At 38.9% G+C, this 17,396-nt stretch overlaps 1 protein-coding gene across 2 annotated transcripts in view; it reads left to right on the top strand.

The window, feature by feature from the left end:
- Positions 1-17,396, top strand: part of LOC121888667 (complement C3-like) — a 59,300-nt gene that overhangs the window by 40,025 nt on the left and 1,879 nt on the right. For both annotated transcript variants that reach the window (XM_042400258.1, XM_042400259.1), the window contains 4 exons: positions 5,541-5,633; positions 5,732-5,815; positions 6,461-6,605; positions 6,868-7,008. In XM_042400258.1, coding sequence (XP_042256192.1) covers positions 5,541-5,633; positions 5,732-5,815; positions 6,461-6,605; positions 6,868-7,008 — 463 coding nt within the window. The remainder of the gene's footprint in view (positions 1-5,540; positions 5,634-5,731; positions 5,816-6,460; positions 6,606-6,867; positions 7,009-17,396) is intronic.

The following is a 17,396-nucleotide window of genomic DNA, read 5'->3' on the forward strand; positions in this document are numbered from 1 at the left end:
TCTGTCTACAGCAAGCATACCTAAGCAAACCATACACCTAAAATTCTTCTAAAAGAAACACATAAACACAACACGAACAATGTGCTTCAAAGAGGTAAAGCATATCTTGATCAGTGGTTTGGGGGTGATCATTCTGCTTTGTCTGTAAACTGCAGCGATTTAGTATTGCACCTGAGTAAAGATGGAGGACTTGACGCCGACAGAAGATTAAACAACAGCCACACTAGCGACTCTAATGTCAGCTTGCTATCATGCTTAGTATAATGATGCTAATGTGGCAAGAGAATAGTATGTAGGGCACTAACCAGTGTAATCAAAGGAATCCAACTACGCCACCATGGAGGTTTTTCAGGGACAAATGTTACCTAAGACCAGTGCCAATAACCCAAAAAGGCAATCAGGTTCATTACACTAAGAAGCAAGAGACGTGATTACAACCATCAATAATTCTTTATTGTAACATTAGCAAAAATTAGTAAAAAAAGAATAACTAGAAATGCATTTCCTGCGGAAAATGTGTGTGAATGCTGAAACTGAAAGGAATCACAAAGCATTGCTGAAAATACTAAACACTTGTTCAGGATCTCCATCTGTACAAATACAATTTGATTATCATGGCATGTTACATTTAAGAGATTTGGTAGTTAATAAGTAGTATGGTGGTGTTTTATTTATGACCACAAGGTGGGACTATTGGTGCCATGATTCAGTATGTCGTGCAGATTCTCATGGAAAACCTGTGTACCAAGTTTCGTTTCATTAGCGCCCCCTTTTGGCAGAAACTTATGAAATGTTACACACTTCTGTAAGGTCACCTTGTGTACAACATCCCTAAATTTGGTCGCAATCTAGACTCAGTATTGAGGAGTTATTGACCATTAAGTGCATTAGGCCAGACCTTCAAAAGTTTGCTTACCAATAACAGACAAACTGTAAGTGGTATCTGAAAACAAATGAAGTTGTATTCGGGGTCCTCTAAACATGGTATGTACCAAGTTTCATGAAGACTGGATGAAATATGTGCCAACAGAAGCAAAACATATGTTTCTTGAAAAAAACAAAATGGCGGAATAAATTTATATGCGCAAATGAGCGTGGCCTATATCAGTCTAATCAGCATCATCCAAGGAACATCCTGACCATATTTTTTTGATAGATCTTATCGTTCATGAGTTATTAGCCAAAACATAAAACATTTAATAACTGACCACATCGTGGCGCTATTGGTACCATGTTTTAATATGTTAAGTATTTACAGATGGGACACCTGTACTTCAAAAATCAACGTTATACCACTTTTAGTTTTTGAGATATTAGCTTTCAAACGTTCCTCCCACTTTCCATTATAAATTTTAATATTAAAAAAAATTATATAGAATCATTGGATTATGATAGAAAGATGGAAAGTAATAGCTCACATGTCCTGAAAGAGCTGAACATTTTGATATTTGAATGGTTTCTATCGCTCAAAGTATAGAGGAGTTGAAAGCTTGCAAAAAACATTCGGAAGAATAAGAATAACTAGAAAATGCAATTTCTGTTGAAATTGTGTGTGATTGCTGAAAGCAAATTTAGATTGCATAACTGGAAGCTGAACACAATTGAAAAATCTACCAAGATTAAAATCAGCAATGGGTGGAACTGAACCTACACCCTCATGTTTGTAAGACAGCGATGCTATGGACTGAGCTAACATATCACACAGTAATGTCAGGCCAGATTCTGCTATTTAGTCTGTCAATTGCGTGAAATTGACAAAAAAGCAATTCAGCTCAGTTCATTAAGCAGATTGACATCACCTGGACTCTTTCATCCTTCAACTCTACTGAGCTCTGCCCTAAGTGGGGCTCGAACTCACAACCTTTGGATCTAAAAAGAGTTGAGAAGTGACATGAGCTTAAACCACTGGACTACTCAGATTGGATCAGTAAGAGTGGAAAAGATGTATTTAACAAGGATAGCAATCCACACTTTAGGTTATAATGTTAAAGTAAGCTAGAGAGGAATTGACTTATGGTACATGATAGAGATGGAAAGCAACTTTGTACATGACAGCAATATTATGAGTGGCACTGCAGAGAGCAGGTATTGAACACACAACCTTGTCATCTAAAGGACAGTTGATTATGAGAGCAGTGTTCTAAACCACTGAGCCAACAGACATTCCTAGTAATGAGGGGAAAAAATCTCCATTTTGATGATGAAAATGTATTTGTCTCAAACTAGAGCTTGAAGCCCAGAGATGTGTACATCATTAGTGAAAGCAAGACTAGTTTAACATGAGAATGAATGATATGTGTAAAAAGTGTTTGAAGGAAGAGAGAATCTGTAAGTTTAAGGAACTGCAGTGAAGGGAGACACACATCCTGCAGACTGTATTGCAGTCAATGAGAACATGACAGGGACTCTCTATCAATTAAGATTCAGATCTCAAAAACTATAAGTCCTATGTGAAATGTATTTACATTTTGAGAGAGAGGAGGCTTGTGGCAACATAATGAGGCAAGATATGTGCTTGAGGAGTTAAAATTGTGGGAGTGACAGCAGTTTAGAAAACCATTTCTGGTCTAAAATGATCTGTGCTCTCCACTGTGCCTGATCACATGACACACTGGTGAGACCTGCAAAAGTCTGAAACACCCCTGAATTTAGGCTTAAATTGCTGAAAAACTACAAAAGATATCACTAAACAATCTGATAACTTTGAAAGTTCAAAGTTTTGTGAACTTTTTAGAGTTTGAATGGCATCTGTACGATAAGGGACTTCCGAGCAGTTGAGTGTCAAAGTGACCAAGGTTCCAACTCAGTTGGACGGTTCGTCCCATAGACTGCCATTATAAATTTTAATGTTTTAAAAAATTATATAAAATCGCTGAAACATGTTACACTTCAGAAAAATACAAGCACACATCTGATGAATGAGTTGCACAGATTGACAGTTGAATGGTTTTTATAGCACAAAGTATGTAGCAGTTGAAACGGGGCAAAAAACGTATGGAAGACGGAATAAGAATAAAGACTGAGAAGAACAATGTGTGATTGCTGAAAGCAATCACACAAAAAGGGGGCAGGGGAATTATTCAGGGCTGAGGCTTACCAGTGGAGAGGGGGTAGGAGAGGTATCCAGAAGAGAGTCACCCCGAATCACACGTACACACACATCCACACAAACACACAATGGTGAAGGGTCAAACCCAGGGATGCTCAGATGAACACAGCACACAGAAAAGGAGGAACCACCACCTATAATCACCAACCCTACCACCGTGGGCACTCAGCTTCTGAAAAATAAAAAGGAATACAAAATCAGTAAAGTATTCAACCAAACAAACAAACAAAAACACCATACAGTGGCCCTGATGTTGAAACGATTAACACTGGTTATCAACAGCTATAGAAAAAGGGCCTCCTGCCAGTGGTGTAACAAAACAAGAAAAAAAAGAAAAAGAAAATAATGAACAAACAAACAAAATCAAACTAAAGAAACACTCTCCAAAACAATATCAGTTGGTCAGATGATTGAACACCTAACCAGCAACTTAGGAACAAAATAAACACAACAAACTACACCAAACAATATTTATTGCAGACATAAAAAAAGCCCTGTTTTTGCACAACGAAAAAAAATAAACAGAATAAACCACGAAAACAATATTATTTATGTGAAATCATTATGTAAGCTATAAAGTAGAGACAAATGAATGAACTGAACTAAACAAAACTGTGAATAAACAAACGATAACTACAAAAGAAAAGAAAAACCCCCTCTCACAATGCACACACACACACTCACACACTTAAAATGGCTCAGCTAAAAGAATACTAGTCATGGTTCTGCTGGCCCACAACGCTGCATGACCCGACCAAACAATTCTTAACAAAGATTGTTAAGAATGATTGTTAACACCAATTATAGGCAAAGCCGCAGCAGCTCCCAGGTGAAGCTGCTAAATGCTGACCAAGGCCCACAGTCCAATCAGGCAGCGTATGCAAGCTCAGGGGAGGAGAGAGTTTATGGTGCCAAAGCTGCCACTACACATGGGGACTGACAGCAGACAGTGAGAGGGTCACTTCTGAGGGAGGCGAGTCACCACAGAGGGATCTGCAGCAATTGCAGAAGGCCAGCGAGACGGGGCGTGCATTCAGCATCAGGGGAGTGAAGCGAAAACAACTATCTGCCTTTAAAGGCTACCCACAGACAATGATTGACTATCGAGTAATCAAGAGACTAAAACACTACAGGCCTGCTTAAACCAGACAGGAATACATTTCCATTCTATTACACTAACATGGACTATGAAAGAGTTTTCACTCATTAAGGATACTTTAAAGTCTCATAGATTGACCTTATTGAAACATCAGCAAGCTTTGGACTTTTTGTTAGCTAAGTTTGGGGGTTTGTGTGCAATTTTACATTTGACTGGTGGTTCTTGTATGACTTTAAATACTATAAATTTGAATTTCACTTTGTTAGTAAAATTTGTTAGACACATTCTAAACCATTCCACGGCTAAAATGAGTAATTCTTTGTTTAGAAACAACATGTATATGCTAAATTTCACCACTCAGGGATTTTTGTTTTTGAAAGCAAATTATTTTATCGGCATATAAAATTGCCCCCCACCCCTCCGATCTTGTCAGGTGAGGGACAATGATATATTATGATGCAGTTTGTTGTAAGATTCCATGTTGGTTTTCCTCCTGCGCTCCCCAATTTTTTGAGTCACCAGCCACCACTGATTGGCACAGTGAAACAAACAGATCAGCCCGGAGCTCCATGGTTAAATAATGTGTTATTGATCAGAAGGAGGTCTAACTCTTTCCAATGAGTAATTGTGTTAAATAATCGTGACCTCAATATTGACCAAAATAATCATGATTATGATTTTTGCCATAATCAAGCAGCCCTACCATATTCTGCTCCCATGTTTCAGTCAAGAATATAAAGTCTACACTTTCACTACAAAATAAGTCATTCAGGATAAATGACTTATTTCCAATAGACCGTGCATTGATCAGGACCATCATGGCAAGGAGAGGCGCAGGGCTGCCAGTGGAGGTTCCCAGTGCACACATCGCTTTTAAATATAGAGTGTGGATTCCCGAACAGATTAAAATTGTCAATAAAGCCGATATTGTGACTGAGGAGTCTGTTGAAACGCCCTGATCCACAGGCAAGTGTGGTGACTGGACTAGAGATAAAGAAAGTCATTCCACAGCTACTTAGGAATTTGAAACTAACTTGAAGAGGTCATTAAAATCCTTTTTGGTGAGCTCAGACTGCTGATGAGCAGTATCATTTGTCCCCACATGAACTATTACTTGTTTGGTCAAGGACGGGACTGAGTGCAGCAGCTCTGGGAGCCTATCCAGGATGTCATGGACTGTGGGTCCAGGAAAGCAGTGTATGGCTGTGTAGAAGAAACTGATGTTTCTGATAAAGAAGTTCCCAACTATTGTCCACACATATGCACATGTGCTTATTTAGGTCATCAGGTCATCAGTTGTGTATTTATTTTGTGCCCATTGTCTGTTTCCAGAGAACTGCAGTATGCAGAAGAAAGAAGGAATCACCAACCATCAGCGCACAGCTAAGTTATGTGAGACTACACCGACCAGCACAATTGATTTTGGTAAGAGAATGTAGATGGACTGCATTTGTGTTAGTGAAAGATTGAGGAAATAAGTAAGGGAGCACGTGAGCTAACATCTGCATCTTGTCTGTCCTCAGGGTACAAAGTGAGAGTGGAAAACTCTGAATACGTTGGGTCCACCGACATTTATACAATGCGGATACTGGAAGTCATCAAGGAAGGTGGGTATTTATCTGCTTTGAACCTTCAAAACGAAACAAAAGTGCCTGAAAATAGGTGACATTTTTTGCCACTACCTTAGATATTTTAGTTTGACATTTTGGGGAATATTTGGGAAATTACTTTCTTGCCAAGAGTGAGATTAGATGATTGATACCACTCTCAGGAAGCTACAGCCAGCAGCTGGATAGTTTAGCTTGCATTGGTAGGTAACTAGTGGAGACTGCAGGAAGTTACTGGTCCTGGTCAAGAAATAGTCTGGTACACAACCCCCCCATAAAATGATGAATCATTGCTTTTACACTTGAATTTTGGAACAGATTAAACAAATGAGATGCATGTTAATTAGAAATTTAGAGGTGCTAGTAGGCAGATTTTGGACACAGCCAGGCTAGCCACTTACTTGGCTGGCTGCTGCTGTAGCTTCATATTCACCGTACATACTGTATATAATTGTGTTATCATTCTTCTTATCTGAGTCACCAGGAAGCGAATGTGCACATTTCTCAAAAATGTCAAACTGTTGCTTTAAGCATAATTCCACTTGGAAGATGTGAGAATACAATAGTTATGTTTCATACTGCACCTTTAGTTATGCATTTAATCCATAAGCATTTTCTTGCTCTTCTCCTGCATTGTAATTACAGGAAGTTCTGATGTGGGTCCTCAGGGTAAGCTGCGCGCGTTCCTGAGTTATCCACATTGCAGAAAGGCTTTAGATCTGAAGCCTAACAAAACCTACCTTATCATGGGCACATCCAAAGATATTTTCTATGATGACCAGGAGGAATCGTAAGTGTGTTCTTTGTGTGTGTGCACCCCCCTCATAACATCATCTCCAATAAACTGTTTCACCGCTTTCTATTACCAAAACATACACAAAATCAGGTTTGCCTGTCATGTGCAGCTTAGTTTGTTGCTATATTACCTTTTATGGAAGGGAGGGAGTCGTGCTTTTTCATCTGTTTATATTTCAATCCAAAAAGTTAAATCTAGAGCACTACAGGTAGCTGACCACATGAACATACAATGATTTTTACTTTGCTCTCCTCAGGTATCAGTATGTACTTGGTGAGAGAACCTGGATCGAGTACTGGCCTACGAACGCAGACTGTCAAACTGCGGCATACAGACGGACCTGTTTGGGCATTGAGGAGATGATCGGTATTTTCGAAGACCATGGATGTCAGCAGAAGTGAAACTCAAGGAAATAAAATGTTCTTTTAAAATTAGCTGTTATTTGCGTAAAACTTAAACTGCTACAAGATATGTGATGTAAAAGTTAAACTGTTACACTGTGTTGATTAAAATGTAATTGTCTTATTCCCATCGTCTGTGTTTTATATAGATTAGAAAATTAGAGTAATGATTACTGTCAGGTTACTGTATAATAACCTTTGGTAAGTTCAACTGGAAGTTTAATTAATTCTGACTTTTTTTCCATGTAATAACGTAAAAAATGGTCCATCCCACATAGGATCACATGACACACAATAATACAACATATAAATAACTTTCTGCATTTGACATTCATGTTCCAAAGAAAAACAAATCATCGCTGCAAACAACATACTGTATATAGTCTGACAAACCACAGAAAAGAGTGGAAAAAGCTTCCCAAACATGTCAGTGAAAATACTCAGAAAACCGTACAGGAGAAAAAAAGTGAGAGAACTGGATATGCTCGGTATGTGCATGAATACAGGCACTAAATGGCATAAAGAACAGAAAAGGCATGAATCAGCAGATATTCTGGATTGCAATGCGTTTCAAGCTTGGTGTTCTTCCTCAGGCAGCATCGAGAGGTTTATGCTTATATGTCTCTAGAAATAGAGAAAAAGCAGGAAAACACTGTATATCATACAAAGCAATAATGGGATGTTCACATTATTGATACAGAGAAGACAATATATGTAGGGGATGGAACATCCCAAAAACCTTGAAGTTGCTATACCCATGTTTCTTAAACCTCTTAATCATGTCTTTGGAGATAAACTCAGTTTGGCTGGAACATGATCACCTCAGGCTTAAGAATTGTCCCACTGGTAGATTGTCTTTGAGACTTTTAGGATGGTATGAAGAGCCCAGTAGAAGAGCAATCCAGAGTGTTTGCTGATCTGAGCCTTTTCTGTGTTCTTAAAATCAGTGCACATATTGAGCATACTAAATTCTCTCACTTTTTTGCATTTCACAGCTCCCTGCCCTTTTTTGTGTATGTAGTTTGGGAAAAAAAACATGTTTTACACAGAAAACAATGTAAAAGATACCTATATTTGATCATGATGAGCTCAGTGGAGTGATGTGTAGGATGTTAAACAATGTAGAATGAAGCAAATTTCAAATCTGTTCTGATTCAGAATATTTGACAGCTCGTATAGATCAATTAATAATAGCTGTAGTAGTAATAAAGAGGGCGTTTTAAGCTATTGTATGACCACTGGCAAAACAAAAACTCTAAATGCATCACATGCGTTAAAGGGGACAATTCATGCTTTTTGTGATTTTCTGTTATTTTTATACTGTTATGATGTCGGATGTCTAAGTTAAACATGATCAAAGTTCCAAAACAGGAGGTGAACTTATATAAGAATGATCCCTGAAAGTCAAAAAGCAGGGTTTCAGCCTGTTTGCAAAGTGACCGCTACTTACCCATCAAACTGATATCACATTGTTCACACATGGTCACAAATGGCCGTCTGTTCTGTGTTGAGGTTGTTGTTGTTCCACAGGCTGTTCACATTGTCTGCTTGCATATTTTGAATCGGATTCGGGCTTGAATATGTATAGATGTATTGGAGATGTTTACACTTTGAGTATAGAAGGAGAAACTATTGTTTGTTTACGTAGTCTCTTCGGCAGACTTCCAGACGCTATCCAATCAGAACAGAGTAGGCTCATCAGGAGGGGAGCCTTAAAGAGACAGGAGCTACAACGACTTGTTTCAGACAGAGGGAGCTTTTCATTATGCTAACGTGTCTCCTCACTTCCCTCACTTGCGTCTCTTTCTTGCATCTGAGCTCCTCCTTGCGAGGATGTGAGAGAGAGACGTGAGGACAGAGAAATTTAATTCATCAAAAAGGACGTCCTCCCACACTCAGGCATCATTGTGAGGAGACGACAACTAGCTACTCCTGACCCACAGCACCTCAACTGTCAAATATGCCGAGGTCAACTATCAATATGTAGTAGTTATTAAGTAAGTTTAAACTTTAAAGTTTAAACTTAAAATTCATTAATACAATTAATTAACACTTTACACTGTTACATAATAATTTCTACAAATTGTGATAGCTGAAAGGAAAACACCTGATAACGGCTCCAATGTTTTGTCATTTGATTATAGATCTATAGCAGCGTCTGGCTGTCAAAGAATAAGACACAAATAGACAATTTAAACCTGTTAATTACTGAAAGAACAAAACCGACATAAATGAGCAATAAAAACAGCTGTAGCCTGCAGAATATATTTAAATGAAATACGCAGCTGTGTGACATCATATTTCCTGAAGGAGCTGAGATGTACCTGAAATGGAAAAAAAGAAAGGAGAAGCTTTTTGGCTTATGAAGAAAAGTAATAAAGTTACAAGAGTGTTTTTTTGTGATTGATTCATGATTCAGTATTCTTTAATATAAGAATAAATATGAGCGTTGCCGTCCTGTAAAAAACCTCCACGTAGGATACACCTGTGGTTCCTCACTCAAAGCTCCTCCAGGTGCGTCTTCGCTCCTCACTCCTCATCTTCTCAAGGTGCATTTAATGGATTGGAAGGTCCTCCATGATGGGGGAGGAAGATCGGTTTCTGGGTCACGGAGGAGAGAGGACGTGAGGAGGTATAGAGCTAGCATAATGAAAAACACCCAGAAGCTGAACTGAGGGGCTGCAAAAAGGGTCAGTTTAAGATAAATAAGGAGTTTTTTGAACTGTAAATCATGCAAAGATATTGCAGTACCAGTCCCAGATTGAAAATACAGACTTGGAAATGTGTATAATATGTCCCCTTTAAAGAGGCTTAAGGTGACAGATTTGCCTATTTTTAGGATAGATTTAAACAATACATTTACTGCATACAGGTGACCCTGAAGAATATTATTTTCTTATGCACAGAATTATGTTCATTATTTAGACTGTTTATTTATTTAATGTAGCTCACCTTAAATTGAGATGCAGCCAACATGCTTCAAAACGCGCAATTTTTACTTCGAAGGCGAGTTGTCTCTGTTTCTGGCTGTCATTTTCCTGTTTAATTTTTCTTTGTACAAGTTGGATAATAGAACAAGCAGACACTTAAGCGCGCTGAATTGCATGGTACGTCTTTGTAGGAAATACCCTGAAAAATGAGATTTTTCATTATACAACGTGAACAACTGCAAATGAATTATACCTCATGCATGGACCCTCACGCTCACCCTCCTGAATCCCAATTATTGTATAAAAATAAAACTTAAATGTATGAAAGATAGACATAACATGTTACTACTGTACATACCATCATTCTTAAATTTCAAACATGATGAATTAAAAACATCATTTGACAAAAAACGTCTCATATCCCTTTTTCTTGAAAGACAGACTTCTGTGTTATGATTAATATGCTAATTATGATCTGTTATTATTCTGTGCATACAACAGCTTAAGAACCACCACACAACTCAGTAAACACTATGAAATGTTGACTTGTTTGCGTTTTAAAATTGTTATGTTTGATACAGGCTGTGAGTCAGTGTTCCCTCCGTCCAAAGCTGTGTTCAACTCGTTTGATAACAGGATAAACAAAGTCAAAGCATTACTTTGTTGCCGTTTTTCGTGTGAAGAAACGGCGTGTCTAGTGATTTTAATTATGAAGTTACATTGCTGTGCCTGGTGTGTAAATGCACACAGCGTCTTTCTTAATGTGGGTGATACCTGCAAGTATTTAATAAACTTAAGCAGATGTCTTTCAACATTACAGTTGTTTTAATGCCAAATTCCCTGATGTTGTTATGATCTTTCCACTGCAGCTCAACAGGGAAACACTGTACAGGGAAAGAAAAAGTGGAAAGCAGTGTAACTTCATTGATTATTAAAATCTCCAGACATGCCGACAGGATCGGTTAGGATCTAATATTAACTAATGTTTATTGACAGTATTTCCTAGTTGAGTTACAGTGGAAGGATTATTAAATACCTGCAGCGATCGCTTGCTGCCACAAGGAATTATGAGACAGAATTATCTCCTTTCCTTTCGTAAAGGATGGTCAAGTGTACCCTATGCTAAAGGAGATTAGAAAGGAAGCATTCCCCTCTTCTCATTTCTCAGTTTGTACATCCTCGATTCCTTTCCTCGCCTCCTCTCCTCGTGTCTTAGTCCCTCCCACCTGAGATGCGAGCGGACGAGGCAAGGAAGAGACAGGAGGAGAGAGGAGTCGAGGCAACGGGTATTTAACAAAATAAGACATCCTTGCTTCAGAGCCATCATGTCAATTAAATATAACATGCGGCAGAACTGCATCATCTGTCCATTGTTTTGTTACAGTCTACTGCTGTATTTTATGATCTGACAGATGAGCATAACAGTTTTCAGGGAAACTTATATATTTACTTTTAATTCAAATCACAATGTGATAATATATATGATATAACAAGAATGTACGGATGTCATACATTGTTATATTTTATTTAACATGCATGCGTGCACAAACACACACACAAATATATATATATATATATATATATATATATATATATATATATATATATATATATATATCCTTTATATATTTAATTGAATATTATATATTTAAACAGCTGTGTGTCATGCCTCTTTTATACGTCACGGGTGCCAAAAAGACTTCCGCAAAGGATACACCTGTGCCTCCTCTCTCCTCCAGATGCATTTTAGGAATTGAGACATCCTTAAACATGACGTGCTGAGATCGATTTCTAGGTCAGGGGCAGGAGGACAGAGGAGAGAGGAGACGAGGAGGCACCAAATAGAGAAATGAGAAGAGCCCATTGGGTGCTTTTCATTACGCTAACGTGTCTCCTCGTTCCCCTCACTCGCATCTCTTCCTCACGCCTCAGCTCCTCCCAGTGAGGATGAGAGAGAGAGACATGAGGACGGAGGAATTTAATTCATCCAACTGCTCTGATGTTTTAACATTTGATTATAGATCTACAGCAGCGTCTGGCTGTCACAGAATAAGACACAAACAGACAAGAACAGAGCCAACATAAAGGGACAATAGAAACAGCTGTGTTATGGAATTTTCCATCTTTAGGAGTTACAAATTGGGTTACACTCGGTCAAGCCTGGGCCTTGAGGTCACACTGTAATTCTTTGCCAGTAGCAATGTTGCTACACAGTCCTGGATGGCTGCGGAGCAGTAAGGAACAGACACAAGTTTATTGGTGTGTGACCAACTCCAGCGCCATTTTATTCTGTCTCTTAAAAACCACAATCCTTCAAGGATGTTCAACTTCAATATCATCCTCATGAACCAATAAAGTATTTCTGTATCCAAAATAAACATATATCCACGCTTAACTGATACTGCCCTTTTAAGTTATTACTATCATTTCAATCATGTTTCAGTCACATCATGTACACATCACTTCACATTCAACTGGTTTCCACTCCTCCTAACAGTGTGGTTTAATGTTATACTGACTTAAAATAAGTTGTTTCAACTACCAGCATTTTTAGCCCTAATAATACTTTTATATAAATGGAATACTATTGCATAGATGCACGGTCAAATGCATGAAAACGATGAAACAAACAATTAAATTTCATAACTGCAATGTCAAATGCACAGATGATGAAACAACTCACAATAAAACATCCCTATGTACATATTTCTCCTCTCTCTAACACCAAGTTAGTCTGTTTACATGAACTACATCACCTGGTGGCTGCCATTATCAAAATTACGGCGCCATAAAGTACCACAAATTCTCAGTGATTTCACTTCTAGCTCATGGGATCAAAACTAAATACTTTCCCCTCATTAAAGAAACTGAAAATCAACTGTGCCTACTTATTTTCAGAATGTGGGTGAAACCAAAATATTAAAATTAATAATGAAATTATTCTTTCCACACTTGCATCTCAGTCACTTTGAGGTAGGCAGTGTAAACAATAGATGCTAGCTTGATAAATACACTTGACACAAAACTACGTCCAAACTCAGTCTTTGAGCACTTATTTAACTCACAAATCTAGTCGAATGCTTATCTAATGTTTAGGGAGTATGTCGACCCATTTTAAGTTGTTTTACACCACATTTTACATACCTGCGGAGCAGTAAGGAACAGACACAAGTTTATCGATGTGTGACCAACTCAAGCGCCATTTTATTCTGTCCCTGACATGACCAACACGGGCTTGAGTGGGATGTTTTTTACCGGACCTAGTATTATAGTGACACCTACTGTCACAAGATGTAACAACAATATTTAACCCAAATGTATTATCTGGGGGATTAATGTATGAAGTCACTTGCTACTTACGTTATATTTAAAAAAAAATAAGGGGGGTGTCAGTTTTTTAACTACTTCTCATAGAGGCTATTTTCTCCATCCTCTACATAAGCAGGAAGGGGACATTTTCTCCTCTCCTTGAGGCTCCTGCTGTCTGTGATGTTTTGGGGAAAGCAGAAACCTCTCTGATAGAGGGTAAATCAGCATTGCCATGGTCACCAAGGTCGGGGAGGCTTTCCTAGACAACACAGATTGTAAATCTGGAATGTGAAACCAGAATGTGCTGACAGTGACCTGAAGTTCCATCCAACGTGACCTGAACTGACACGGGTAAAATGCAGTTCCCTGTTTAGAAACTAGTGAACCAATTAGACAAATTTTTCATATTGTAGGCTGATCTGCTTGGGTTAAAGACTAAGACTCAGACCTTCAGGGGGCAGAATGGAAAGAGACAGCATCCGAGTTGCAGATGACTTCTATGTTCACTTTTTCAGTTCTCCTTGGCCAAGTACTTCAATAAACGTTTTCAGCTTTAAGACATCAAAGGCTCGTGTGTGCTTTTTTCCACTGAGGTGCTGACCATTGCTCAAAATATCTACAACAAGCTGTAGCCTGCAGAATATGTTTAAATAAAATGTCGCTTATTTAGTTTGCAAAAGTCTGACGTGCTTTTCAGGCTCAGGATGATTTTATAGGCATATTTTCCTGAAAGAGCTGAGACGCACTGAAACGGAGAAGAAGAAAGGAGAAGCCTTTTGACTCATAAAGAAAAATAGTAGAGTGTTTTTATGATTGATTCATGATTCATTAATCTTTATTTTATAAACAAATAGGCTATGAGAAGCTTTTGTTGTGCTTTCATTCCTTCTCCACAGGTAGTTTTCCTGATCAGCTGTATTACAATAACAGCCCGACTGTTTACTGTCCCATCAGATCAGCTGACCAATCAATACACACTTTGGATCAAAGGGGTACTGCCGTCCGTTAAAAAACTTCCGCATAGGATACACTTGTGTTTCCTCGCTCTAAGCTCCTCCAGGAGCCTCCTCATTCCTCGTCTCCTCCAGGTGCATTTAAGGGATTGGAAAATCTTCCATGATGGCGGGGGGCGATCAGTTTCCAGGTCACGGAGGAGAGAGGACATGAGAAAGCATAGTATTAGAGTAAAGAAAAGCACCCTGTGACGAGGTACTGCACAGACCGCCGTGGACAAGCCAGATGGAACGTGGAGGTGGGGAGACTTGGGGAGACAAGCAAGCTAAGCCTGTATGTGTGTGTGAGCTGTTGTTGGTGTGAACCCACAAATGAAGGTGCCTGTTTCCTCTCCGCAGTGGCCGCAGCAACTTCGACGAGGAGAAAGGGCAGCAGGACCAGAAACAGAGCAGCCATCATGACAACTGCTGTAGGAACCCCCTTCTCCTGTGCTGACCCTAGGAACTTAAGTTGACATTTCCCCTTTCTGAACTATATTCCCAGTAGTGGTATTGGACTCTTGCATTCCATTTTAAAGGACAGATATTAACTGTGTTTTTACTTCTATATCTTTTTATCTAGTATTTTACCTTGGTATTTTATTAGTCTTTTATTAGATCATTTAAAGTGCTCCTGTGGTGTTGTATTTCTTAACAGTGGAAACAATTTTTATTGTTGGTAAAAATAGAATCTCACACTATTAGGTGACATCATCTCAAGTCCCTGCGAGATTCAAGATAGCAGACGTGATCTTGTGAGGAAGTCACGTCACATGAGAACCAAATGGCGGATGTGACCACAGCATTTCGGTTAAACAATAGCAAGATGGCGCCAACTGGCATCTCTGCACTCACCCAATTCAATTTATCAAACACACGTATCTGATGGTAAATAACGAAGGGCAGAGTGGCGCTGTGTCCCATGTTATCTGATCGCCAGATGTGTGTATGTGTGTGTGGTGGTGGTGGTGGTGGTGTGGGGGGAGGGCAGTTGATTATCCACAGAGAGCGTGCATACGGACGACAGTCTGTACTGCACGTTGTCTGATTTTCGATTGTCAAACAACTTACTTTCTTACTCACGGTGGCACAAACACAGCAGTTCCAAGTGGGACACTCTAGCGTGGTGAGCACAACTAAACAGACAGCAAACTTCAAATAGTCCTCGAAGTATAGCAGACAAACAAACTCTGTGGTCCATCAATTCACAACAAACAACAATAACTGAAGCTGAAATGAACACACTTTCATAACCTGTCTCTGCCCAGACTTAAGCCTATTACTTGTGTTGCTTAAGGAAGCAAGTAGATGAGGGTGTGTTTCAGTCCGTCTTTGGGACCGGCTCGGTTCCTCGGCTCAGATGCTGTCCTCACGCTCTGTCGGCAGGTCTCACAGTAAGCTGATCCTTGGCAGCATGGTGGAGAAAACAGTGGAGTCGACTTAGCTGAAGAAGAATGAGGCAGAGAAGTTATTCGTGTCTTCATGAAAAAATCCTTTTCAGAACACAGAACCTCTCCTCTCTGGGCAGCCAGGTCTGTCTGTGCCAGCCTACGTCCACTGCCGGGTTGTGCTCATTCAGTCTGTACTTAGTCAGTGTTCTCCTCAGTTTTGTATCAGACACTGTGGTCAGGTAAATTGCCACAGTGTACTGTCTGTTTAGAGCTACATATGTTTCCATTTTGTTAGTTAATCTCTGTATTGTTCTTTTTCTTTCATCATAATTTGGTTTGGTCTAACTCTCTTTCTCTCTCACACACACACACACACACACACACACACAAAACTGCACTGCATCTATTAGTTCAGATTCAAATATTTTATTTTCTATTATATATATGTTCTATATATTTTTGTGACTTTTGTATTAACACTAAGCCACAGAGCTCACTACAGAGAGTATGTGGATTGCTACTGTTTGCCTTGACAAACACAAATATCAGTCACTCTGAGATCACAGTGGCTTAGGTTTAATAATTAGAGAGAAAAGGCCTTGTGCTGTGTGTCAGCTGAGGACAGTCTGCTTTCTGGCCTGGCCTACTTTTATTATTACTTATCAGACAAAGACATACTATGACCGCTCTATGCTGACTCAAGTCTTATCAGAAGTGAAAAAGAAAGTCACAACAAAGAGTAAAGAGCAGAGACTTAATGTCCATTTTTATCTGTGAGTTAAACAGAGGAGTCTCTTTTTTTAGTAGATTCTTCATGTCAGTGATAGAAAGAGTATTAATGTACTGTTAGATGTAATAGTTTAAAGCAAATGTGTAAGATATCAGAGATCGAATACAGTCCATTTAACTGGAAATCACCCCTTTAAAGTGCAAAACAAAATGCATAAGCCAGACGACTGTCCTGAACTTTGCCACTTTCATTTTCTTATGGATAGTCCACAAAATAGGCACTCTATATGATTTCTTGAGGAACAATGAACTGGAGTAAAAGTTAAATACTGAATTAAAAAACAATGACAAATGTATAGTAACGTTTACAACAATACTGTGAGCTCTTTCTTGTTGAGATTCAGATGAAAAGATCAATACCACTTCACTTAGCTTAACATAAAGACAGGAAATGGGAAAACAGCTGGTTCTGTCCAGAGGTAACCAGATCTGTCTATTAGAACCTCTGAAGCTCACTGATAAATGTTACATCTGGTTTGTTTGATCCCAACAAAAACCAAAATGCAAAAACCCCACATGGTTTTATGGGGGGTTGAATGTGTATATGTTTCTTGGCCTAGCACAGTCACTTCCTGGAGTCTTGACATCACTGTAATGTTGGCAGACAGAGCTAGGTTACCCAGTCTTTATGCTAAGCTAAGCTAACTGTCTTGTGGCTGCAATATTTAGGGTACAGGCATAACACCGTTATTGATCTTCTCATCTTACTCTCTGCAAGAAAGTCGAATCTCGTATTTCCCAAATATCAAACAAATCCTTTAAGATAAGCCATATTAATGAAAATTTGATTTGAGTCTTCTGTACTCCAGCTTAAAATACTAACTACACTAATCAGACTGTGTGCTGGAGGTCCTGCAGAGGCGCTGTGGCAAGTCACCTTCACATTTTCTTGAACTGTTCACAACGTTCTGGAGGCAGTTTTTAAGATGAAAGTTAATTTTGATTTTAAAATAATGTATCATGGTGATCTAGA

This window comes from Thunnus maccoyii, chromosome 2 (assembly GCF_910596095.1).
Source record: "Thunnus maccoyii chromosome 2, fThuMac1.1, whole genome shotgun sequence".
Taxonomy (NCBI): Eukaryota; Metazoa; Chordata; class Actinopteri; order Scombriformes; family Scombridae; genus Thunnus; species Thunnus maccoyii.